This window comes from Lithobates pipiens, unplaced genomic scaffold, assembly GCF_037356315.1.
Source record: "Lithobates pipiens isolate NorthernLeopardFrog02 unplaced genomic scaffold, aLitPip1_a1.2 Scaffold_13, whole genome shotgun sequence".
NCBI classification, from domain to species: domain Eukaryota; kingdom Metazoa; phylum Chordata; class Amphibia; order Anura; family Ranidae; genus Lithobates; species Lithobates pipiens.
The window spans coordinates 269,901,335-269,928,241 of record NW_027507718.1 but is presented as its reverse complement, the minus strand read 5'-3'; the positions used below and the strand labels follow the sequence as shown (position 1 = coordinate 269,928,241).

Here is a 26,907-nt window from a genome sequence, read left to right as displayed (position 1 = left end):
CCAGTGAAGGGAGCTCTTAAGGCATCAGCATACCAAGACATTTTGGACAATTTCATGCCCCCAACTTTGTGGGAACAGTTTGGGGGTGGCCCCTTCCTGTTCCAACATGACTGCACACCAGTGCACAAAGCAAGGTCCATATAGACATGGATGAGCGAGTTTGGGGTGGAGGAACTTGACTGGCCTGCAAAGAGTCCTGACCTCAACCCTATAAAACACCTTTTGGCTGAATTAGAGCAGAGACTGCGAGCCAGGCCTTCTCATCCAACATCAGTGCCTGGCCTCACAAATGTACTTCTGGAAGAATGGTCAAACATTCCCTAAAGCCCCATACACACTATCAGATTGTCTGCTGATTTTTTCCTTCAGGTTTACCAAAACCATGTAGTACAAGGGCCTGCCTGATTGCATACACATTGAAACCCCTAAGGTTTGACCTCATATTATATGGTTTTGGTAAATCTGATGGAAAAAATCAGCAGAAAATCTGATAGTGTGTATGGGGCTTTAGAAACACTAAACCTTGTGGACAGCCTTCCTAGCCTTCCTAGCTGCAAAGGGTGGGCCAAATCAATTTTAACTCTATGAAAAAAGACTGGGCTGCCATTAAAGTTCATGTGTGTGTAAAGGCACATATCTGAATACTTTTTGCTAGATAGTATATCTTGCAAGATATACAATGGTGGTGGAACCCTCCTACACATAAATACTACTTTTAAACATCGCTTTAGGACCTACAGTAGGTAACCACGATTTTGTGTCAATCTCGCCGCTTCTAGCGGCGAGATTGACACCCTACGAGCTCCGTCGCGGGAGCCAGTGCCGAGCTGGCTCGCATCGGGAAAGGAAACATTTTTTGTTTCCTTTCCCGATAAGCTACAAGCATCGCTGGCCGTGTTGACACTGGTGCGGGGATCCGAATTGGATTCCCGCCAATACCAGGCACTGTGTTTGGTATGAATCCTAAAGGAGAACTCCACGCCAAATGTAAAAAAAACGGCATGGGTTCCCCCTTGGGAGGCATACCAGGACCTTAGGTTCGGTAGGGGTTTTAAGGGGAATTCCCTTCGCCAAAAAAAACGGCGTGGGGTCCCCCCCAAAATCCATACCAGACCCCTATCCGAGCATGCAGCCCGGCAGGAAAGGGGGTGGGGACGAGTGAGCGCCCCCCTCCTGAGCCTTACCGTGCCCTCAACATGGGGGGTGCCTTGGAGAAGGGGGGGCACGCGGCCCCCCTCCCCAAAGCACCTTGTCCCCATGTTGATGGGGACAAGGGCCTCTTCCCGACAACCCTGGCCGTTGGTTGTCGGGGTCTGCAGGCGGGGAGCTTATCAGAATCCGGGAGCCCCCTTTAATAAAGGGGCCCCCTGATCCCAGCCCCCCACCCTATGTGAATGAGCATGGGGTACAATGTACCCCTACCCATTCACCCGTGAAAAAAATGTACAAAAAAACACAACGCACAAGGGTTAAAATAGTTTATTGCACAGCTCCGGGGGTCTTCCGTCTTCAGGGGTCTTCTCAACTCCTCTGGTATCTTCTGCTAGCTCTTTTGCTAGCGGAGGAGCCCGGCTTTCTTCTTCGTCGCCGCCCTCTTTTTCCGACTTCGGGGGTCTTGTCCCCCTCTTCGGTTCTTCTTGCCGGGCCACCGCTTCTTATTCCAGCTCTTTTACTAGCGGTGGCCCGGTCTTCTTTCGCCGTCGCCGCCGCCTTCCGTTCTTCTTCTTCTGGAGATGACTCGACGCTGTCTCCGGCCGCAATGCCAGGGACGCGGTGCACGACGACTTATATAGGGACAAGGGGTCACTGGTTGATGTCACATGGTGACCCCGCCCCCTTACGATGTCACAGTCCCAGCATCCCCTGGGACTGTGACATCGTAAGGGGGCGGGGTCACCATGTGACATCAACCGGTGACCCCGCCCCTTGTCCCTATATAAGTCGCCGCGCACCACGTCCCTGGCATTGCGGCCGGAGAGAGTGTTGAGTCAACATCTCCAGAAGAAGAAGAGCGAAAGGCGGCGGCGACGGCGACAGAAGGCCGGGCCACCGCTATTAAAAGAGCTGGAAGAAGAAGCCTGTCGCCGGGAACCAGCGTGATACTGTCACGCTGGAAGCACAATATCGGCGGCACCTACTGTAGGAGATGAGATAATGTCGCTACATGAAGTGCCATATTTGGGATTTGAACCCAGACACTCAGGGATGCTAAGCAGACGCTCTAACCTCTAGGTCACCTCTAGTAAATGCTGCATTTCTTTGGACATACAGGTGATGGAATTACATTACTCAAGATTTATTCTTCTTGATTTATTCTGTGATATTTGGTGGTTCTTTGTGGATCAGTGTAGAATAGTGATGTTGCCCTCAAATTTTGGGGAATTACATTTTGATTTCTGATGTTGGTACACATATCACATTTTTTTAGCTCAAATTATGATTATTTGGAAATAATAAAAAGCACAAAAAATGTGACTCGTTTTAAATTTGCATCAGCAATGGTATTTTTTTGTGGTTTGTAAAGACACCTGTATGAGTTTGGGTAAAGATTGTTGTGAGATGGAGAGTGACAAGTGAAAGTGACAGAGAAAAATATATTGTACCAAAACATCAAAACATTCCACATTCTAGTATTCTTAAAGTGGGGTGCCCGTAAAAAAAAAAGTCAGCAGCTACAAATACTGCAGCTGCTGACTTTTAATAATCGGACACTTACCTGTCCCAGGGTCCAGCGATGCGGGGGAATGAAGCCCTCCCTCGTTCCCCACTCCGCTCACAGCGTCGTCATTTGTACTGTGGGCACCCGGCTGTGACTTCACAGCCGGGGCACCCACTGTGCTTGCACGAGCGGCGCAGGGCGCCATGATGCGCCGCACAGTCATCTGGTACACGTGACAGGTCCCAGATGACTGTGCGGCACGAGGGGAAGTGATGTCACCAGCCTGGGCAAGGAAGAAGGCAGACTACGAGGGACCCCCTAGCAACAGGTATTTAGAGGTGAGTAAAAAAAATTTTTTTTTTTCCATTGTTTTTTTTTTTTTTTTTTTTTTTCACTTTTTTTTTTTTGGTGGCAACACCACTTTAAAAACAAAATAGTTGAAGTAGAAGCAACATTGTTGCAAAAGAAAATACATTTCAGAGAAAGATATATTTCATCTCAACATTAAAAGGATTTATTTGGGGGATTTCCAATTGTACCATTAGAATCAATGGCTAAAACTTGCATTGGACTATAATAGCACAGATTTTCACTCCCAAAAAATGATCTTTAACACAGCGCTCATTTTGGTATTTACTGTAGCACCCTGTAAAAAAGACACTGGAGCTAAAATGAGAGATGTTTGCTGGTCTGAGCATGCACCTAGTTGTACAAAATCAGGGAATTTATCTCTTCTCAGACTTTTAAAGATATTTCAGTGTAGAAATCATGTATTCACACAGTTTAAAAGCTGATTATCTTTAAATAATATACCGCATATTTCATTACCATTTAGGCAATTATATCATGCTCCAAACATTATTTCCATGTGCAGGTTTTAGCAAAGTAAGGGTTTAGGCCTTTTACCAGCTCTATAGTGAATAAGAAAAGGTAAAAAAAAATCATCCTAATTTATGATTTGTGCAGGAGCTCAGCAGGAGATTGACCTAGTCTAAACTAAAGAAAAATCATAACAATCAGTTTAACACAACTAAAACATTGCTTCTGTATTGCATTTCCTTTTCATTTTAATGCAGGTGTGAACCACAGAATGTAATGCCCGACAAGACATCACGATTTTTGTGTAAAGGAAAAGTAGTGAATCATTTTTTGTGGACAAGCACCTTTTCTGAATATACTGTGATGCCTGCTGAGTCTGTTGTAAAGATTGATGACAAGGCTCCCTTAGAGAAAGTCTGTATTTTTGGATGTGGCTTTTCCACAGGATATGGATCTGCTGTTAATACTGCCAAGGTAAAAATATATTACTGTTTTTCCTGTTTTATATATATATATATTTTTTTGTGTTTGAACTGGATGGACTTGTGTCTTTTTTCAACCTAACTAACTATGTAACTATGTAACTATGTTAGATCTGTTTGAGTAATTTAACAGCCTCAGATTGCACACAGAGATTAAACAAATCTCCCTACATAAGTTTTACATGTATATCTGCTGTCTTCAGCTTGCTATAATCTTTAGAATTCTTACATCGTGTTAGAATTTTTACTTCATCATTCAGCAGTAGGAGTGTATTCTGGCATATACTGTGTGACAGCTGATTGGAGGAAAGGCACACACCCCCACTCCACATAGGCAGAGGAATGAAGAAACATGCAGAGCTGTACTGTGAATGGACAAACCCTCTGCTAATCTAGCTCTAAGTCCCCTCCCTGGCACAAATTTCCAACTGCTTTTATCTCCTTTGTCTGAGAACTTGTCAGAAGTTATCATGTCGATAACAGAGGAATGGAGAAGCAGAAAGACAGGGGACTTAGTGCTTTGGAGAGAGATAAGTAAGCCCCACAGATATATGTGGATAGGTCGGATTTCATAAATGGGATTTACATCCACTTTAAGTATTCTTATGTACAAGTAGGTCAGGCTTAATTAGGGTTAAGGGTCATCTTAATCCTTCAGGTGCTGATTGTCACTAAGATTCTCTTCAGTTGAAAAGTATTATAGGCAAGATAATATTTGGTGACCAATACCAATGACTTTAAGATCACATTGAATTTGAGAAGTATTGAAGGGACTATTATCATATGGGAACTCTTGTGTTTCCCTTTGTTCTGTTCTTCTCCTGGTAATTTTTCAGACCTTAAGAGGAAGTAAACCCTTCCAAACAACTTGGACCTATAGGTAAGCCTAGATTAAGGCTTACCTGTAGGTCCAAGCAATATCTCCTAAACCTATATGGTTTAGGAGATATTTGCCCGAAAATGGGCACCGCTGTCTACGGCGCATGCGCCGTAGACAGCGGCGCGCAGGCGCACTAAATGCGGCAAATCCAAGAATGGATTTGCCAAATTTGTCGACTCCCGTGCGCATGCGCGGGAGTGACGTCATCGCGGCTTCGCCGTATGACAGCGGCGGAGCTGCGAGGCGCGACTCCTGTGCGCATGCGCGGGAGTGACGTCATCGCGGTTGCGCCGCTGTGATTCGTCGGAGCTGCGAGACGCCACAAGCAACATGGATGCGGCGGACTACAGGGGACAGCGGCGACTTCGCTGGCTCCTGTGTCAGGTAAGTGACACATAATGAGCTACTATGCGATGCATAGTAGTCCATTATGCTTTACCTTTGCAGGGAAAAAAAGAGGAAGTAAACCCATCAGGGTTTACTTCCTCTTTATAATAATGCTTTTATCTTTTATCTTTGCCATGATAAAATATGATGTTTGTATGACTTTGTGACAAAGGATCATTCTTTAAGGTGTCTTTATAGTCCCATTTAGATATATTAATATCTGCATTTACCTTTATTTATATACAAGAATTATGTTGAGCCCTGCTAAAATCATCCAAGAACCTATTCTTTGTCACTATACCCACTATGCCCATACATAGATAACATATTATATCGTAATATTCCTTGTAAAAAAAGGCATCCAAGCCCTGCTGTAAAAACAGTTTTCTGCCCTTTCTTCTGCTTGCAATTGCTTCATATTGTATTTATATTTAATGCTACAGTGCAAACTGTTTTTTAATATATTCAGTCAAACTATATGTTTAACTGCTTGCCGCCCACCCTGCCATTATATAACGGCGCCCCAAAATGACTGCTCTCACGTGCCAGGGGGCGGGCAGCGTGGCTGTTGTGGCCGCACCGTGTTTCTAGGACATGCCACGACCCTGATCTCTGTAAAAAGCCACGTCTGTGGCTCTTTAACCATGTGATCGGCTGTGTCCAATCACAGCTGGTCACATGTAAGCAAGGAAGTGCCGGTAATCAGCTCCCCTCGCCTCACACTGACAGAGTGTGTGGCGAGGAGAGCTGATCAGCAGCATCTCCATGCAGGGGGACATTTAGGATTGTAATCAGGGCACTGATCATCAATGCCCTGACTACAATATTGCAATATAGTGTCACAAATTAGTGCCCACCATTGCCCACCAATGCGAGCTATCAGTGCCCACCAGTGGCAGCAATCAGTGCCCACAAGTGTCACCAATCAGTGCCCATTAATGATGGCAGTCAGAGCTGGCAATCAGTGCCGCCTATCAGTGCTGCCCATCAGTGCCCATCACTGTTGTCAATCAATGCCCATCAGTGTCGCCCATCAGTTCCAGCCATCAATGCCCATCCATGCACTTATCAATGCCCACCAGTGCCTCCTAACAATGCCCATCAGGGCTGCCTATCAGTGCTCATCAGTGCCACATATCCGTGCCACCTATCAGTGCCCATAAGTACGGCATATTATTGCCTCCTCATCAGTGCCCCCTAATCATATAGTTTATAAGTGTCACCTCATCGGTACCCATAAGCGCCACCTCATCAATGCCCACCAGTTCAGCCTATCAGTGCCGCCTCATCAGCGCACATCAGTGAAGGCAAAAAATTACTTAGTTACAAAATTTACTGTCAGAAAAAAAGTAAAAAACATATTTTTTCCAAAATTTTTGGTCTTTTTTTTAACCCCTTACCAACCGGCTCACGCCGATATACATTGGAAGAATGGCACATACAGGCATATTAATGTACCTGTATGTTGCCCTTTAAGAAGTGGCATTGTGGGTGCGAGCGTGCTGCGAGCTCCGTGAGTATGATTGCAGGTCCCACTCACTCGGTGTCTTTGTCGTCTCACTGAGAGGAAGAACGGGAAAATGCTGATGTAAACAAGCATTTCCCCATTCTTCCAGGTACAGGACACTGATCACCACTCCCTGTGGTGTTGTTGTGTTGGAGCTGTTATAGCAGCAGATCGCCAAAAATATGTAGAAGAATATGTATCAGCCTAAAGTGAGGAAATTCTTTTAAATATATTTTTGGGGGATATTCATTATAGCAAAAAGTAAAAAATAATGCGTTTTTTTCAAAATTGTCGCTCTTTTTTAGTTTATAGCGCAAAAATAAAAACCGCAGTGATGATTAAATACCACCAAAAGAAAACTCTATTTGTGGGGAAAAAAAGGACGTCAATTTTGTTTGGGAGCCACATTGCATGACCACGCAATTGTCAGTTAAAGCGATGCAGTGCGGAATCGCAAAAAACGCTCTGGTCTTTGGCCAGCAAAATCGTCCGGGGCTAAAAGTAGTTAAACAAAAAACTCAGCAGTGATTAAACACCACCGAAAGAAAGCTCTATTTGTGTGAAGAAAATGCTAAAAAATTTGTTTGGGTATATTGTAGCATGACCACGCAATTGTCATTCAAAGTGCGACAGCGCTGAAAGCTGAAAAATGGCCTGGGCAGGTAGGGGGTGTAAGTGTCCTGTAGGCAAGTGGTTAAAGTCCAAAACACTTTCTTGGTTTTGGTTAGAATGAGAAAGGGTTTTAATATCGGTCAGCGTTTTCCTACTGTCTATAATATTGTTGGGAAAGTGAGCAGATCTCCAATAGAAATACAGACAATAAAAAAACTCTTTCTTAACTCATCTTCTATGAAATGTTTAAATATCTGTTCATGCTTCCATTGCAGAGATATGGCTCACTTCCTGTTATGGTGAGCATGCATGAAGTCAAAAAACAACCCCCCCATTTTTTTTTGAAAGGTGATATAAAGGAGAACTTTCCCTCTGGTGTTTAGTTAAGGACCAGTAAGAATATACCTTGTTATCAAGTTGGATGAGCAACATTCTAAAATGTAGATTCTATTCATCCTAAATACACTATATTGTCAAAAGTATTGGGATGCCTGTATCTATGGGAACATTTGACCATTCTTCCAAAAGCACATTTGTGACGTCAGGCCTCGCAGTCTCTGCTGTAAGTCATCACAAAGGTGCTCTACCGGGCTGAGGTCAGGACTCTGTGCAGGCCAGTCAAGTTCCTCCACCCCAACCTCGCTCATCCATGTCTTTATGAACCTTGCTTTGTGCACTGGTTCACAGTCATGTTGGAACAGGAAGGGGCCATCCTCAAACTGTTCCCACAAAGTTGGGAGCATGAAATTGTCTAAAATGTCTTAGCCCTTGTACACACCGTCGGACATTCCGACAACCAAATCCATCGGATTTTGTCCGACAGATTTTGTCCGAAACTGTTGCATACACACAGTCGGACAAAGTTGTCAGAAAATCCGATCGTACTTAACGTGATGGCGTTATTTCGTTAGGATGGGACTACATTCAGGCTAGTAGCCAATAGCTTTGGTCTAGGAATTTGATCTGAGCATGCGTGGCACTTTGTCCAATCGCAATTCTCTACACATGATCAGACAAAGTCCGATCAGATCATGTTGTCGGAAAATGTTATAGCCCAGCTGCAAAACTTGGTCCGTCGGATACTCTGACGGAAAAAGTCCGATGGAGCCCACACACTGTCAGATTATCCAACAACACGGTCCTATCGGACATTGTCCATCGGAATGTCCGACCGTGTGTACAAGGGCTAAGTATGCTTTGGGATGATTTAGAGTGGAGATTGCGAGCCAGGCCTTCTCGTCCTCATCAATGCCTGACCTCACAAATGCACTTCTTGAAGAATGGTCAAACATTCCTATAGACACACTCCTAAACCTTGTGGACAGCCTTCCCAGAAGAGTTGAAGCTGTTATAGCTGCAAATGGTGGGCCAATTCAATATTGAACCCTACGGACTAAGATTGGGATGCCAATAAAGTTCATGTGTGTGTAAAGGCAGGTGTCCCAATACTTTTGACAATACAGTGTATTTGATACTTTTTCCTCTCTTCTTGTATGATATCCATTTTATAAATACATAATGTATTCATAAGGGGTGTTAATGCAGTTTTGGTGTGTGTTTATCCAAAGCCTAGCTCTAGATAATACTTTTTTTATAATATTTTGGACAGACTTGGAAAAGAGTAGATACTCTGAAATTCTGAATTGCTGTACATGACCACATAAAGGGGCTTAGCCTGATTCTAAAGAGAAGTGGATATGGAAGTCAGACAGTTATCATTTCCTGGCAGAGGAATACTAGTAAGCCCACTCACTCAACACCTTTGTATCTCTCTAATGCCATGCACACGCGACCGGACTTTCCGGCAGAAAAGGTCCAACGGTCTTCCCGACTGACTTTTCGACAGAGTTATGATGGACTTCCGAACGAATGGACTTGCCCACACATGAACGGACTAAAGTCCGTTCGAAAGTCCAATCATTTATAGCATGACGGGACTAGAAATGGAAGTTCAATAGCCAGTAGCCAATAGCTGCCCTTGCGTCGTATTTGGTCCGTCGGACCAGCATACAGACAAACGGTTTTCCCGATAGGAATTGAGTCCGTCGGACAGATTTGAAACATGTTCTTTTTCTATGTTCGTCTGAATTTTTTTAAGAAAAACGATCGGATTATCCCACACATGATCGGAATATCCGACGGAATGGAAATGATTCCATCGGACCTATTCTGCCGGAAAGTCCGGTCGTGTGTATGCGGCATAAGAGATATCCAAAAGAAAAAGATATACCAATGAAAATGGAATAGGTAGAGGTAAACAGAATCATATTGGCTTCATTCAGTGGACAGAAGCCAGAACTCAAATAACGCACTGAGTCCATGAGAAGTACTACTTTATACTGTACAATATACAGTGCCTACTGCTTTATATTAGACATACATGTTTTTAATTTGCCTGTTCAATTTAACTAACTTTCAGATAGAAAGTATCAGTAACATATTTTGTATTTGTACAGGTGCAGCCTGGTACTACTTGTGCTGTATTTGGATTGGGCGCCGTTGGCCTGTCCGCCATTATTGGATGTAAAGTTTCTGGAGCATCAAGAATAATTGCTATAGATATAAACAGCAGCAAGTTTGAAAAGGCAAAGCTGTTTGGAGCCACTGACTGCATCAATCCTAAGGATTATACAAAGCCGATTCAAGAGGTGATCATGGAAATGACAGGACATGGAGTGCATTATTCCTTTGAATGCATTGGCAGTGCAGATGTTATGGTATGTAATTGTAAATGTTGTTTAGCAGTAATCAGCCTAATCTAAGCATGCACCGGACCGAACAGCCTTTCTGTATGATGGGAAATGGCCAGCGGGGGAGCCAATCAGCGGGTCTGGTGGACTCGATGTTCACCAGCCACCCGCGATCATTCCCAGCAGTGACACAACGGGGATCTACCATAGTAAACAGGCCAGATCTCTGTTCTGTCAGGGGATGACACAATAGATCCTGTCTTTCTGCTATGCAAGAAGATGGATCTGTGTGTTGATCCAGGCAGCTCATCCCCCATACAGTTAGAACACACAGTGAGGGAACACAATTAACCCCTTGATTGCCCCTGACGGCATTAGTACTTCAGTGCATTTTTTTGCATTGACCACTGTAATAATGTCATTAGTTCCCAAAAGTGTCAAAAATATCAGTTATGTGTCCGATCTGTCCAAAATCGCAGATCACCGCCATTACTAGTAAAAAAATAAAAATAAAAATGCCATCAATCTATCCCCTATTTTGTAGACACAATAAGACATTTTGCAAACCAATAAATATACGCTTACTGTTTTTTTTTTTTTTTACCAAAAATATGTAGCTGAATACAAATTGGCCTAAATGAATGAAGACATTAGATTTTTAATTTTTTTTATTGGGTATGTTTTATAACAGAAAATAAAAAAAATATATATTTTTTCAAAATTGTCAGCCTTTTTTTGTTTATAGCGCAGAAAATAAAAATTGCAGAGAGGATAAAATACCAAAAAAAAAAAAAAGAACATCAATTTTTTGTCAATTGTCAGTTAAAGCGACGCCATGCAGTATCGCAAAAAATGGCCTGGTCAGGAAGTGGGTAAATCCTTCCAGGGCTGAAGTGGTTATCACACAGCAAACACATGATTGTAAATCCAGCCTTAAATGAATTAAAGTCACTGCATCTATTTTCTTTTTTTTATAAAATCAGGATTGTAATAGCACTACACATATAAATTATTGTTGACAATCCAATATAAGCGTACTTGGAAATTGCCCCTTTATGTTGTGAATGCTGCCTACCTGCTGCCCATCTCTTTCTACAACTTCCTAGATTCCCAGCATGCTTTGCAGCTTCTTCTCTGCTCATTTCATTGATTCACTTTCCTTCTCTAAGGACTACATCTCTCATGGTAACTTGCTGCCTGGAAGCAGTGATGATGTGGTGTGTATCCTTTACTGACTGTGCCTTCAGTAGTTTAAAAGTTAGGCTCTGTAAAATGTGTGACACAAATAGTGCTTACTCACGGGGCATAGTGAATATGTGTCATGTAAATATATACATATTCTTCAGGTACATTTTCAGATTTCAAGATCATTAAAGTGGATGTAAACCACTCTCATCCTTTCTAAACTACTGCAATATTGGTTATCTAGAAGGATATACATGCCTTATCTGTCAAATGTCTCCCCTCCGTCTGCTATGAGACCCGAAAAACTGCAGATTCTGTGGGTGGGTCTGTTTTCCAAGGCTCAGTGTGTGGAGTCGTGACGTCAGTAGACTCCCCGCCCACCTCTACACTCCCCTTATCAACATGCATTTTCTCCTGTGTATTTCTTACACTGAACTTCTGCTATGATCACTAACATCCAGTCAAAACCCAGAAAAGTCCCCACATGACTTCAGCATGCCAAATCATGCTGAGGTGTGGAACAGCCAATCCTTACAAAGCAGCAGAAGAAAGGAGTGGGAGGGAATTAAAAAATAATGCATGTCTCTTAGACTAGTGCACGAGATATGTAAATCACCTGTCACTCATGGCAAGGGGGGTGATTTGACAAAGATTTTCTCTGTTTATCAAGATTTATCTCACTGAACAATAAAAGAGGATTGCTCAAAGCTCGATTAACACTTTGTGGCAAGACTGGGCTCAAATTATAGGAAATCTTATACTCTACGTTATGACACAAAAAAAAAAATATTGGGTTTACATCCACTTTAAGACAATTAGAAGTAGGCTAGAAATAATTGAAATTCAGTCTAGAATTTATTATACAATATGATTTAATATACAATATGATTTCAAATTTTGACCATAGATGCACTTTTTTTTTTACTAATGTTTATGGATTTTTAACAACAGGAGTCACAGTAGTTTTGTTTTTAACCTTTTATTGTTCTTACCTTTCATGCAGCGCTGTACCCAAACAAAATTGACATCCTTTTTTCCCCACAAATAGAGATTTCTTTTGGTGCTATTTGATCACCTCTGCGGGTTTTATTTTTTGCGCTATAAACAAAATAAAAGCGACAATTTTGAAAAAAAATAACTTTTTTTTTACTTTCTGCTATGATACATACTCAAATAAAAATGATAAAAAAAACTAATTTATTCATCAGTTTAGGCCGATACATATTTTTCTACATATTCTTGGTAAAAAAAATCACAATAAGCGTTTATTGATTGGTTTTCACAAAAGTTATAGCGTCTACAAAAAAGGGGATAGTTTAAGTTTAATGGCATTTTTATTAATAATTTTTTTTACTAGTAATGGCGGCGATCTGCGATTTTTATCGTGACTGCAACATTATGGATTGGATACTTTTGATGCTATTTTGGGACTATTCACATTTATACAGCGATCAGTGCAATTAAAAATGCCCTAATTACTGTGTAAATGTGACTGGCAGGAAAAAAATCGCAATAGGCATATATTGATTGGTTTGCGCAAAAGTTAGCGCATCTACAAACTACAGGATTGATATAGGGACTTTTTTTAATAGTTTATCTAGTAATGGCAGCGATCTGTGATTTTTTGCGGGACTGCGACATTGCAGCAGACAAATCTGATCCCAAATTACACTTTGTAGGGACCAATGACATTGATCAGTGCTATAAAGATGCACTGATCAATGTAAAACTGACACTGGCAGGAAAGGGGTTAACACTAGGGTGTGATCAAGGAGTTAAGTGGGTTCCCTCAGCGTGTAGGGGGGTTGAGCTTACTGAAAAATGACAGAGGTCACTGCTCCCGATCACTGAGAGCAGTAGATTCCCCCGTCATGACACTAGGCAGAACAGGGAAATGGCTTGTTCCCCGTTGTGCCTCTCCTCGCCGTGATCGCGGGCTGCTGGCAGACATCAAGTCCACGGGACCCACTGGCACGCTCCCACGGCACGTGTCCGCTATCCTGCTTTTATGGACTGACATACAGGTATGTCAGTTTGCACAGGAGAGCCATTCTACCGATGTATATTGGGGTGAGCCGGTTGGCAAGTGGTTAAAGTCATGTTCTGGTCACTGCTACCCAGATTTTTCTTAATTTGAATTTTTTTCATGAATTCTGCAGTGTTTGACATTAACAGATTTAGCAGAGCATCATTATTTCTAGTTGAGGCTTCTGTGCACTATAAAGTTACTCAGCGATAAAGACATGCATTTCTGTCCCTTTGTCGAGTAATTAAAATCTCCCAATATTATCTGTGTCCCAGCCTGTCCCAGCCTGTGCCACCCATTTTGTTTGAGTGTTACAATAAACAAAATACATTTTAACAGCTTGCTGACCGCCTCGCGCCCCTATTACTTGGGCAGAAGGGCTCGTACAGGCAGAATTCCGTACTTGTACATTGCCCTTTAAGTGGCGGTCAGTGCACGTGCCCACGGCAACCTCCGTGAGTCGGGCAGCAGGTACCGCGGACTCGATCGCCGCGGGGATACCCGTGATCACCTCCCGGGAGGAAGAATGGTGCTAATCTAAACAAGAATCTTCTCGTTCTGCCTAGTGACAGTGTCACTGATCTCTGCTCCGATCACACGCATAGACGTATATTGGCGTGAGGTGGTCGGCAATCGGTTAAAATTTTGTTTATTGTAACAGTGTTCTGGCTTTTATGAGTGGCATTATAGATGGCAATGCTGAATGAAATGAAAACCACTGTGACAGTGCCTTAGCGTCTGCGGTGAGGTATGAGCTATTGAAGCAGTGCTGTGGTGATGGACTGAACTCCTCATCTGCCGAACAACCTCCGCTGGGGAGGACGTTAGCAGAGCCGGATGGATGGAACAACTGTCAGGCAAAAGCATTGGTGATAGGCGGTGGGGCAGCCAGGGGAGGAGAGGAGCAGATCAATGGCTGGATAACCACTACAGAGGAGCGGCAGGTGGAAGTACCAGAGCGCGATGTCATACGCTCGGGTAGCTTGGGTCCAAAGTGATGGCGTGGTGTACAGGGTAAACGTTGAAGCACAAGCCAAGGAGAGGAGGTGAGGTGTAGGGTGTTGTCATGACTAATGCTTTTTACCACACTGATATCATCAGAGACTTTTTTCCATTGCGGAATTTCCATTTAGCGCTTTTAGTTGTGGCGGTTTTCTGAGTACTAATGTTTTAAACTCATATTGTTTTAACTTCCACTTTGAACTTATTTAGTTCACATGGCATGCTGTGTGCAAGTTCAGAGTGAATCCCTAAGTTAAATTTGGAGACAGTGACGGAAAAATGTGCTTTTTAAAACTTCACAAGACACACTGTGATATTTTATTTCACCTGGATATCATCGTTCTTATAGCTTTTTTTCTTATTGAATTAGAAAGCAGCACTGGAGTGTACTCATCCAGGATATGGGACCAGCGTGATAATAGGCATAGCTGCCTCTGGTGAAATGATCACCTTTAATCCATTGCTACTTCTCACAGGACGCACATGGAAAGGTTCTCTAATTGGAGGTACAGTTTAGCATAAAATGCTGATGTCATATTCTGTTTTCTTCAAAGGAACCAAGCAAGATAGGAAAACAAGACCTGCAATTATGGACAGTGTTTAAAGGATGGTAGAGAGTGATAGATTTCCCGGGAGCCACACATCAAGTCAAAGTCTGCTGTGGGATAGTGAATGGCAGTCTCAACCTGGACCTTCACCAGGCCATGCCCCTGAAACATTTCCCTCTGTCCACCAGAGCTTACTCATGGGGAAATTCCTCATTTGTATGCTCTGGTGGGCGGAGTGAAACGTGTGGAGGGGGGGCATGTGCTGGTAGGGGTCCAGGTTGAGACTGCCATTCACTATCACACAGCAGGCTTTGACTTGTTGTGTGGCTCCCGGGACACCTATCACTCTCTACCACTACCTAGAGCATAGTTGAGCTCTCTTCCCTGGCCAGAACTCACAGTGGTGGGCACAGGACTTCCTTCCCATTCAGCCTGAGTAGCTCACACACATACCTTGGTTCGCAGTATTTAAAGGATGTTATCTATATTCTTTGATTATTACTTGTTAATTCACTGGCCTGGAACATGCATGTGTATTTGGGCATCACAACACATGATATGCACATGGTAGTTCGAAGTCAGCGACACACTAAATAGTGATCGGGTTAAGGATGACAGTCCCTAGAGCCTGTACAAATTGGACTATAAAAGTACCCTGATAAGCCTAATGCCACATACACATGACCGGACTTTCCTTCACAATAAACTCTGAAGGTCTTTCCAGCGCAGTTCTGCTGAAACGGACTTGCCTACACACGATCACACCAAAGTCCGTTCGTTTAGAAAGAGAAGACGTACAACGGGACTAGAAAAGGAAGTTCAATACCCAATAGTCAGTACTTGCGTCGTATTTGGTCCGGGAATAGCATACAGACAAACGGTTTTCCAGATAGGAATTGATTCAGTCAGAAAGATTTAAGACATGTTCTATTTCTAGGTCCATCAGAATTTTTGAAAAAAAAAGTCAGGTGAAGCTCACACACGATCGGAATATCCGATGAAATGATTCCGTCTGACCTTTTCTGGCGGAAAGTCCGGTCGTGTGTACGCGGCATAACACATATTTGAGAATAGTTTATTTTTAAAGATTTTCAGTAAGGCTACCATTGATAAGCTGGCCCCCCCACCCCAAAGCACCTTGTCCCCATGTTGATGAGGACAAGGGCCTCTTCCCGACAACCCTGGCCTGGGTGACGGGTTCTGCCGGCGGGGGGCTTATCGGAATCCAGGAGCCCCCTTTAATAAGATCCCGCCCCCCACCCTATGTGAATGAGTATGGGGTACATTGTACCCCTACCCATTCACCTGGGGGGGGGGGAAGTGATAATAAAAAAACACACAACACAGTTTTTTAAAGTAGTTTATTAGGTAGCTCCGGGGGTCTTCTTCCAACTTCAGGGGTCTTCTCGCCCGGCTCCTCCGCTATCTTCTGCTTTTTTGCCACTCTTTTGCTAGTGGAGGAGCCTGGCTTTCTTGTTCATTGTCGTCACCTTCCGGGGGTCTTCTTCCGACTTCTCTGCGCTTTCCTCCCACTCTTCGGTTCTTCTGCCGGGCTCCTCTGCTATCTTCTTCCAGCTCTTTTACTAGTGCTGGCCTGGTCTTCTTGTTTGCCGCCGCTGCCTTCTTCTTCTTCCTTCTTCTTTTCTTCTGATGTTGACACAACTCTCTCTCCCGCTGTAATGCCTGGGACACGTTGCGCGGTGACTTATATAGGCATAAGGGGCGGGTCATCGGGGGATGTCACATGGTGACCCCGCTCCTTATGATGTCACAGTCCCAGCATCCCCCAGGACTGTGACATCATAAGGGGTGGGGTCACCATGTGACATCAAAATCTGAGCACTCCTTTAACACTTTGTATCAAAAACTGAGCTTTTAGTGTATATCCAGAAAACAGAAGGGCTGCAAAACAATGGTGTTACTAGGCTTAAAGCTAACGTTTCAGGCCATGAGCTTTATTCAGGCCAAATAAATTTGCTGTCAGGTTGTGTCTTAACCCCCTCTGACACATTTTACCCCTGTGGGATTCATTGTGTCTCTACAAATAAGCCAGTAAGCATGAAATGCACCATGGCAGGTGATTCCAAGGAGAGACACAGCTACATTTGTGCTGCCTGAATAAAGTAGGTTTTAAGCCTAGTGACATGATCGATGCACAGCCTTTCTGTTTTCTGGTTATATGGTGCATGGAATGAGGATGTGCACATGGGCAGGCACCTGATTTACCTGTGGCCAGAAGGGAGATAAATGTATGAAGTGTTATTTCTCTTTGATTTGACTAACCAAGAGGTTTTAGTTGCATACATTTGCAAATATACAGTATTGGAAGCCACATTGCCTTTGCAAAGGACCCTTTTCTCTGTAAAGTGTGGTTCCCAAAGCTTCCATCTTAGGGCATACAAAGCAATACAAAGCAATAAATAAATTGAAGGCATTTCTGCAGCTGTACTGTCCTTAGCTGTTTGTTCTTAGCCAAAGCCCTACCCTTGTGCTGAATGACAAATGTATCTCCTTCTGATCAGAGTAGTCAAACAAAATCGGTATGGGGGTGGTCCATTGTCAACGACACTCGCTGGCTCAGCAACCACAGCATGTATCATAGCAGAACCAAGAGCATCGTGTGTTGTGAAACAGAATTACATGCAGGAAGTTTACCTTTTTTTTAGGTTGACCTTGACCTATATGGCACTCTACAGTTTTTTTTGCAATAGTCTACCCCTGAGATTCTGTGGATTACGGGGTGGCAGTACACAAACTACACCCCTGCAAGCTATGAGAAAAGTCTAGCCTGTCCTAACCAGTACTCAGGCACAATTTCCTGCCCACTTTACCTACAGTCCAGCTCTTTCCCCAAATACTAATCCATGCCCGAGATTAATTCCTCATTACATGGAGGAATATGAGATCTTTATAATGGTGCCAACTTTACTTTGATATCACGTAACATAACAGTCATTTTAGATAATGAGGTTACATGCTTAAACAAACAGCTGAAACTGTCTTCAAGGCAAGAGAGGCCTGCCCGATACCGCATAGCAGAAAGTGCCCCAGCTCTCCTCTCAAGGAGAGATTCTGTGAGTTTGCCTTACTCCCCTTTATGTAACAGTCTCTGCACTCATCTACAGGGGTAAAGTATACTTCAGGCTACTCAAGCTTACATGGTATTCTTTGGTTAGGCTCACAACAGAAGAGAAGTGTCCTCAATGCCCTCTACAGCACTGGGAGGTTTTCACTAACCACTCATGCTCTAAAACCCATTGTAAATATCTGCCAAGTGGGACTGACAGGAACACTGCTCAGCAAGCACAAGAAGAAGTCATTCCTCAAATGGGCTTTACACCGGGGGGCAGACACTACAAATTGTTTGCACATATGGCAGAAAAAAACATTACCTTGTAGTGCCAGTTCACACTGCAGCGTTGTCCGAGATAAAAAGTGATTTGGACCGCACTGCAGTGCAAATCACATGCGATCTCTGTGTGATGCGATCTCTGTGTGATTGGATTTCAGCCATAAAGATAGTATGGCTGAATTTGCGGTCCATACTCGCACAGGACCCTTTTTTTGGTCTGCAGCAAAATTCCCACCCATGCGATCTGATTCCTGTTCGAATTTGCAGATCGCACTGTGATATGTGAACTAATTTAGGGGTGTCATTCATTTTTGACACTCCCAGCTGTTCCAATAGGGCAGTGTGAACTGCCACCTGGAGACACGTGATGCAGGAACCCGTAGTGGATTCGCAGGGTTCCTGCATCACAGGAGTGTGAACCGTCGCTTAGTACCAGTGATGAAAGAGCCATCTTCTACCTTATGGCTTTCCTCATACTTAAACTTTACAAATGCTTAAACTATGCTTAAACTATCCCTGTAACCCTAAGGCCGCGTACACACGCGGGGACTGTTCGCCCAACTTTGTCCGCTGAACAGTGTTTCGGCGGACAGTCCGCTCGTGTGTGGGCTTTCAGCGGACAGTTTCAGCGAACAGTCCGCTGAACAAGGTTTTTCGGAAATTCCGAAAAACTGTCCGCTGAAACTTTGTTTCAGCGAACAGTCCCCTCGTGTGTAGGCTTGTTCGGCAAACTAAGTACCGCGCATGCTCAGAAAGGATTTACACGCCGAAAGTTATAATGCAGTGTATAGGACGTCGTATTTTTCGTCCCGTCGTACGTGCCGTTCACGTCATCGCGCACGGTTTCAGCAAACTGTTCGTCCGTCGTGTGTGGCCATGTCCGTCCATGCTAATTTTGAGCGGACTGTTTGCCGAAACTGTTTGACGGACAAAGTTGGGCGAACAGTCCCCGCGTGTGTACGCGGCCTGAGACTGTTGTTACAAGGGTGGTTCCATTAGTGACAATATATTCCCAGCTGCAAATTCACAAGGATGAGTCTACAGCTGAGGATATACAGTATCTCCAGCAGCAAAATCTTCCATAAGAGGCTTCCATCTACCTCTATGGAAGTGATCACTGGCTGGCCCTAAAAGCTGCCAATTTTTCCTTGAATAGGACCTCTACTGATCCAGATGCCAAGTAAAGCAACTCCAGTAAAACAGATCTGTTAGGAATCTTGCTGCTGATTAGCTGTCACCGGCTACAGAACTACATGTTAAACATGGGCCTAATCGTAACTTTACCTAAACTGAACATAATCTCTTATTTACACAGCAGCGAGGAAGCCGTACAGATTGGAAGAGGATACCAAGCGTGCGTGCCAGAGCTATTGGGTGCCTCCACCCATGAAATGCAATCACAGAATGTGGTTGTATTGCGGGTATAAGCCAGTACCTGTGTACACACGTGCACACATGTATAACCCTGGATACAGAATGCCTGCGTGCAGAGTTGTATGTGGGTGCCCATGTTTACGCAAATAGCAACGTATACCCTGAGTACAGCCTCATGGTGTAATTGCTTTCTATGGGTGACTGTACACAGCAGCTTTGGCTTCCTTTTTTGTCAAGTTCTGTACACTTTTGTATGCTGTATGCTCTCCTTGTGGCTTTGTGCATGAGACCCAAGAAGTGTGAAAATTATTTTCTATAGCCAGACTCTGTGTGTACCTCAGAGCTGGTGATGAGTGCCATGTATACATATTCAAGTCATGTGGACCAGGCAACAAACAAATCATAGAATTGTTCCTTGTGAATAGAACTACAGTGTAATTATTTTTTGCAGAGACTGGAGTAATGCGATGGGGGGGGGGGTTGAATATTGTAATTAAAATGCAATTATCCTGTAATAGGGTATCTTATGTTCTCAAACTTATACTAAACAAGAATTTTCCTTTTGCTTTTCAGGTTTGAAGGGTGCAGAGTCAATCCCCCAGTTAGTTTCTGACTACATGGCAGGCAAAATTAACCCGGATGGTTTAGTGACTCATACTTTGCCTTTTATTGAAATTAATAAAGGGTTTGAACTTTTGAGAACTGGGAAGAGGTGAGTATTAGTAATAATGCACAATTCTCATATATCTCCTATACAGTAAAACCTTGGATTGCGAGTGCAGCCATGGTGTTAGCACTACCGACAAACAATCCTCCAACTCACTCCACTGCCAGACTTCATACATCCTTTCCAGAGACAATGACCAGTCTTTTGCAAGCTTTGTTTTTGTTGTTTTATTGGGGGGTACAACTTGGATAGGGATATGGGGTGCCCATGGAATTAATCATTGTCATCATCAGAGGCGGCTCTAGGATTTGTGAGGCCTTAGGGAAATCTTAGACATGAGGCCTCACTCAAGCCCATAATGGGAAAAATAATTCAAACATTTTCCTGGCCCCCACGCCTAGCAATTTCGCTTCCCATCCCAACATCTAAAAAAAAAACGAATCTAAAAAAAACTTTAATAATGTAAACATAAAGATCTAGTTCGCACTCACTGATTGGTTACTAGAGGTCACTGCACATCATTACTTCTTACTGATTGGTTGCTGGAAGCTACTGCACATTATTACAGCTCACTGATGGGTTGCTAGAGGTTACTGCACATCATTACAGCCTACTCATTGGTTGATAGAGGTTACTGCATGTCATTACCGCTTACTCATTGGTTGCTAGAGGTTACTGCACATTATTACTGCTTACTGATGGGTTGCTATGGGTTACTGCTTATTAGTATCACTCACTATTTGCTTACTGGGTGGCAGGGCAGTATTATGGTGTCTGATGCAACTGTTGGATTACAGTTGGTTGGATGACAGGATGTAGTTTGGGGCGATGGTGGCAGTATTGGGGAGAGGCTGAGATCATATCTCCCCTATAATGATAGGGGGTAGGGTGATAGGATGCCAGAGGTGGGGTACAGGAGAAATTAAGATGATAATGACAGGAGATAGGGTGGTAATATGCCAGAGATGGGGTACAGGGATGATGGGGATGTTGATGACAATAGGCGCAGTGGTAGGATGTCAGTAGTGGGGTACGGGGGGATGATGATGAGGTGGGGTGGTAGGCAGCTGACAATGGGGTACAGGGGATGAAGATAATGATGATGATAACGGGGGTAGGGTGGTGGATGCTAGAGGTGGGATAAATGGGGATGATTATGATGACAGGAGACAGGGTGGTAGGATGTCAGGATTGGGGTACTGGGGGGGTGATGATGGCAGGGGGTGGGGTGCTAGGAAGCTGGCAGTGGAGTACCAGGAGGGATTAAGATGAGAATGGTGACAGGGGATTGGGTGGTGGGAGGCCAGAGGTGGGACACAGAAGGATGATGGGAATGTTGATGAGTGGGATGTTGGCAGTGGGGTACGGGGGGGGTGATGATGATGATGTGGGGTGGTAGGCAGAGTACAGGGGGAGATGATGATGATGTGGGTTGGTAGGCAGCTGACAGTGGGGTACAGGGGGGGGGGTGATGTGGGGTGGTAGGCAGCTGACAGTGGGGTACAGGGAGGGGATGATGATGACGTGGGGTGGGGTATAAAAGAGAAGAGAGGTGCCTCTAAGTGTAGCAATATGTTGCTAAATGTTGTACCTTCATTAAATGTAACCATATAGCTACACTTAGAGGCGCCTCTCTTCTCTTTTATACTCAGTTGTGACATGACGCTACTTGTATATCAAGACATCGCTTGTATATCAAGTCAAAATTTATTAAAAAATATTGCTTGTCTTGCAAAACACTCTCAAACCAAGTTTTTACACTGACTTCCTTGCAGGCAGTGAATTATGCAGCCTAAAAAGCCTTGTGTCTTCATCCTGTACCAGCGCAAACATTTTTTATATTGCAGCTTACAAATTCTTATGCTGCTTACACATGATCAGACTTTCCAGCAGACTTGATCCGGCGGACCAGAGTCCGTCGGACAATTTGATTGTGCGTGGGCTCCAGCTGACTTTTTCTTCCCCAAAGTCTGGCAGACCTAGAAATAAAACATGTTTTAAATCTTTATGCAGGACCCAGTTCCTGTCAGGAAGTCCGCTTGTCTTTATGCTGGTCCGACGGACTAACTACGATGCAACCGCAACTACAGAACCTGCCCGCGAGAATGTTTCCAGTGCGATCCTATCATGCTGGTTCTTGGCTACAGGGTACTCTACACCAGGTCCTTAGGTGTGGTATGGATTTTAAGGGTAACCCCCTACGCCGAAAAAATGGTGTGAGGGTCCCCAAAAGCACGCAGCCTGGCCGGTCAGGAAAAGGGGTGGGGACGAGGGGGTAGGGGCTTATCAGAATCCGGGAGCCCCTTTTAATAAGGGGGCTCCCAGATCCCGGCCCCCCACCCTATGTGAATGAGTATAGGGTACATCGTACCACCTACCTATTCACCTGGGGGAAAAAGTGTCAATAAAAAAACACACTACACAGGTTTTAGGGGGGTTACCATCAAAATCCATACCAGGTGACGGGGCTCGCAAAGTGTAAATCTCGCCGATGAAAGCAGCGAGATTGACTTCTGTTTCTTGTCCCGTCGTACCTGGAGTCACGTTCAAAATGAACGGACTTCAGTCCATGTGTTGGCAAGTCCGTTCATTTTGAAAGTCCGTCGGACCTCTGCCAAAAGTCCAGCAGGAAGTCCTCCGGAAAGTCAGTTTATGCCCTTGTACACACGGTCAGAGATTCCGACGGAATGTGTCCGATCGGAGCGGTTTGTCGGATATTCCGACTGTGTGTGGTATGCATCAGACTGTTTCCGTCGGAATATTCGTCGGACCAAATTTTCCAACTTGCTGGAAATATTTTCCAACAAACTGCTCCGATCGGACATACTCCGATCATGTGTAGAGAATTCCGATCGGACAAAGTGCCACACATGCTCAGATCAAATTCCTACATCAAAGCTATTGGCTACTAGCCTGAACGTAGTCCCATCGTAACAAAATTACGTCATCACTTTCTGAAAGATCGGATTTTCCGACAACTTTGTCCGACCGTGTGTATGCAACAGTTTCGGACAAGATCCGTCGGACAAAATCCGACGGATTTGGTTGTCGGAATCTCCGACCGTGTGTACAAGGGCTAAGTGTGTGCAAGTCCGCTCATTCGGACAGTCCGAGGGACCTCCACTGCAAAGTCCAGCGGACTGTCCGCAGACCAAGTCTGCCGGAAAGTCCGATTGTGTGTGCGTGGCATTAGATGTGATGGCTGCCTTTGTTTTATTTTTTAGGCTTTCCTTCCTTTATTTTCATTTGGTGATCTGGCTAGTTAGTCTGTTATTTAAAAGAAACAAAAAAAAAAAAAAACAAGCTTTTTCAGCAGACAAAAGCTGGATGTGCAGGCTTTTTGTTGGATGTGAACTCTGATTTTCGGATGGTCAGTACAGAAATCGCTGCACAAAAGTCGAAAGTACAAACACGCATGCTTGGAATCAAGGAACAACTGTGAAGCGTTCGGTCTTGTAAACTACCATCCGTAATCTAGAATTAACATTTGTGACGAGGCAGTTAATGAAGTGTCAAAATGCAGAACACATTCTCATCTTCTTTAACCACTTCAGCCCCGAAGGATTTACCCCCCTTCCTGACCAAGCCCTTTTTTGCGATACGACACTGCGTCGCTTTAACTGACAATCACGCAGTCGTATGCTCTTGTGCCCAAACAAGATTTTTCCCACAAATAGAGCTTTCTTTTGGTGGTATTTGATCACCTCTGCGGTTTTTATGTTTTGCCCTATAAACAAAAAAAGACAGACAATTTTGAAAAGAAGTCATATTTTTTACATTTTGCTATAATAAATATCTCTCAAAAAAATCTAAAAAAATGTTTTTCCCAAAGTTTACACCAATATGTATTCTTCTACATATTTTTGGGTGAAAAACAAAACAAAACGCAATAAGCGTATATTGATTGGTTTGCACAAAAGTTATCACATTTACAAAACAGGATATATTTATGGCATTTTTATTAATATTTTTTCTTATTAGTAATGGCGGCAATCTGCGATTTTTATAGTGACTGCGACTTTGCGGCGGACAGATCGGACACTTTTGACACTATTTTGGGACCATTGGCATTTATACAGCGATCAGTGCTATAAAAATGCACTGATTACTGTATAAATGTCACTGGCAGGGAAGGGGTTAAACACTATGGGGCGACCAAGGGGTAAAATGTGTTCCCTCAGCATGTTCTAACTGTAGGGGGGATGGGCTCACTAGAACATGACTGAGATCACTGCTCCCGATCACTGGCAGCAGTAGATCCCTGTCATGTTGCGAGGCAGAACAGGGAAATGCCTTGTTTACATTAGCATCTCCCCGTTCTGCCTCTCCATGCCACGATCATGGGCCACTGGCAGACATCGAGTTCACGGGACCCACAGACAACGTCCCGCGGCAGGTGGGCACGAGCGTCGCCAGCGGCGTACGCACTCCCCTAGCAGTGGATGACTCAGTGACGTACGGGTATGTTATTTTGCGCACCCGTGACACTTTGCCGGTGTATATATCGGCGTAAAGCGGTTGGCAAGTGGATAATGGGATAATAATGAAGCTGCTTTGCTGGTGATACTGATGTAGTTATACCAAACGGTTTTTAAAAGGCATTTGTTTTGTACAATCTGAAAATTGCAAATCAAAGCTCACCAAACTTCTACTAACACGAAATTAGCAGAAGGGACCCAAAGGGTGGCGCTTGAGAAATTAACTTCCTATTTATAATCTCATAGTACGTCACTACGTTCGTGTTTGTCAAACGCCAATTTTTCGGATAGTTAGTATGCTAGACAAAATCCTGCACATGTGCTTTTGACGAAAATCGGACGCTCGGTCATACAGCATTCAAACCGTGTGTACAAGGCCTAACAGTGCTGCTGTCCAAAAGTGCCCCCCGTGCTCATTTATCCAGAGTGGGGGCACTCTAAGCCCTTGTAAACACGGTCGGACATTCCGACAACAAAATCCATCGGATTTAGTCCGAAACTTGTGTTGCATACACGCGGTCGGACAAAGTTGTCGTAAAATCCGATCGTACTTAACGTGATGACGTTATTTTGTTACGACGGGACTATGTTCAGTCTAGTAGCCAATAGCTTTGGTCTAGGAAGTTGATCAGAGCATGCGTGGCACTTTGTCCGATCGGAATTCTCTACACACAATCAGACAAAGTCCGATCGGATCATGTTGTCGGAAAGTTTTATAGCCCAGCTGGAAAACCTGGTCTGTCGGATACTCCGACGGAAACAGTTTGATGGAGCCCACACACTGTCGGATTATCCAACAACACGGTCCTATCGGACATTGTCCATCGGAATGTCCGACCGTGCGTACAAGGGCTAAGAGTGATTTCATAGAAGCATGTAGATCTGAATGCTAATGTGAATTTTAGTGAAAGGGATGCAAATGTCCACTTTGAAAACAAGCTTTGGCTTTAGATACACTTTAATGTAGGGCCAAAAACGATATCTTACTGAAATGTAAAAAAGTATGTTGTCTATGTATTTTTTTTTACTGTGTACCATCCTGACCATCACTGTCTGTCTTATTTCAAGCATTCGCACGGTCTTGTGGTTCTAACCGAAGACTTCTGGTGGACTGATGTTATGCCTAATGTAAATGTGCTCTGTTCCCTCTGATGAAAAAGACATTTGAGTGAATCATGACTTATGATTTTTTTTAATGTAGTTTACATGACTGTTTTGATTTGATTTTTGCCACTTGCAGCATTAAAATTCTGCCATCCAGTCACAGTTAAATACAGCAAATTGCAAAGATTACAGTTGATTGTGATTGATAATGATTGTCAGAGAGCTATTGTTGTGGAAATTTCTGCTATGCTTTCTCACATTTGTAACACTAATAAAATATTTTTCAACAGTGGTTTCTCATTCAATTCTTATTAGTGGAGGATGAATCTTTGTAACGTATAGAGATATATTGGAAATGTACTTGTGTTGCCCCTATCCAAATGATGTAATACAAACACACAAACCTACCACCTCACTCAGATGACTAGAGTGTTCAAACCACAATATAAGCAAAACCCACATTAAAACTAAAACAATGAACTGCTGCTGAGACATAGTATGTGTACCTACACTTGTAATAAATAAAAGTAAAAAATGATGCTGCTCTGCTCAGAAGATTACCCACATAAATACTATCTCAGTGACTTTGGTGCTTATATCAATCATATATCAAATAAATTAACATAAAGATAACTCCCATTCCCACTTCCCCAGCACGCCCATCTACTGTTGGACAGCTCTACATATAAATACATCTCCCAGCAGCCACTCCCATTCCCACTTCCCCAGCACGCAAATCTTCTGTTGGACAGCCCTACACATAAATACACCTCCCAGCAGCCACTCCCATTCCCACTTCCCCAGCACGCCCATCTACTGCTGGACAGCTCTACATATAAATACACCTCCCAGCAGCCACTCCCATTCCCACTTCCCCAGCACGCCCATCTACTGCTGGACAGCTCTACATATAAATACACCTCCCAGCAGCCACTCCCATTCCCACTTCCCCAGCACGCCCATCTACTGCTGGACAGCTCTACATATAAATACACCTCCCAGCAGCCACTCCCATTCCCACTTCCCCAGCACGCCCATCTACTGCTGGACAGCTCTACATATAAATACATCTCCCAGCAGCCACTCCCATTCCCACTTCCCCAGCACGCCCATCTACTGCTGGACAGCTCTACAT

The 26,907-nt window shown here is 43.9% G+C and overlaps 1 protein-coding gene across 1 annotated transcript in view; it reads left to right on the top strand.

Moving 5' to 3' along the window:
- Positions 1-26,064, top strand: part of LOC143974847 (alcohol dehydrogenase 1-like) — a 79,829-nt gene extending 53,765 nt beyond the window's left edge. The window contains exons 5-9 of the mRNA XM_077476605.1: positions 3,736-3,952; positions 9,803-10,063; positions 14,620-14,755; positions 20,097-20,235; positions 25,737-26,064. Coding sequence (XP_077332731.1) covers positions 3,736-3,952; positions 9,803-10,063; positions 14,620-14,755; positions 20,097-20,235; positions 25,737-25,761 — 778 coding nt within the window. The 3' untranslated portion in view covers positions 25,762-26,064. The remainder of the gene's footprint in view (positions 1-3,735; positions 3,953-9,802; positions 10,064-14,619; positions 14,756-20,096; positions 20,236-25,736) is intronic.
- Positions 26,065-26,907: the final 843 nt, after the last annotated feature.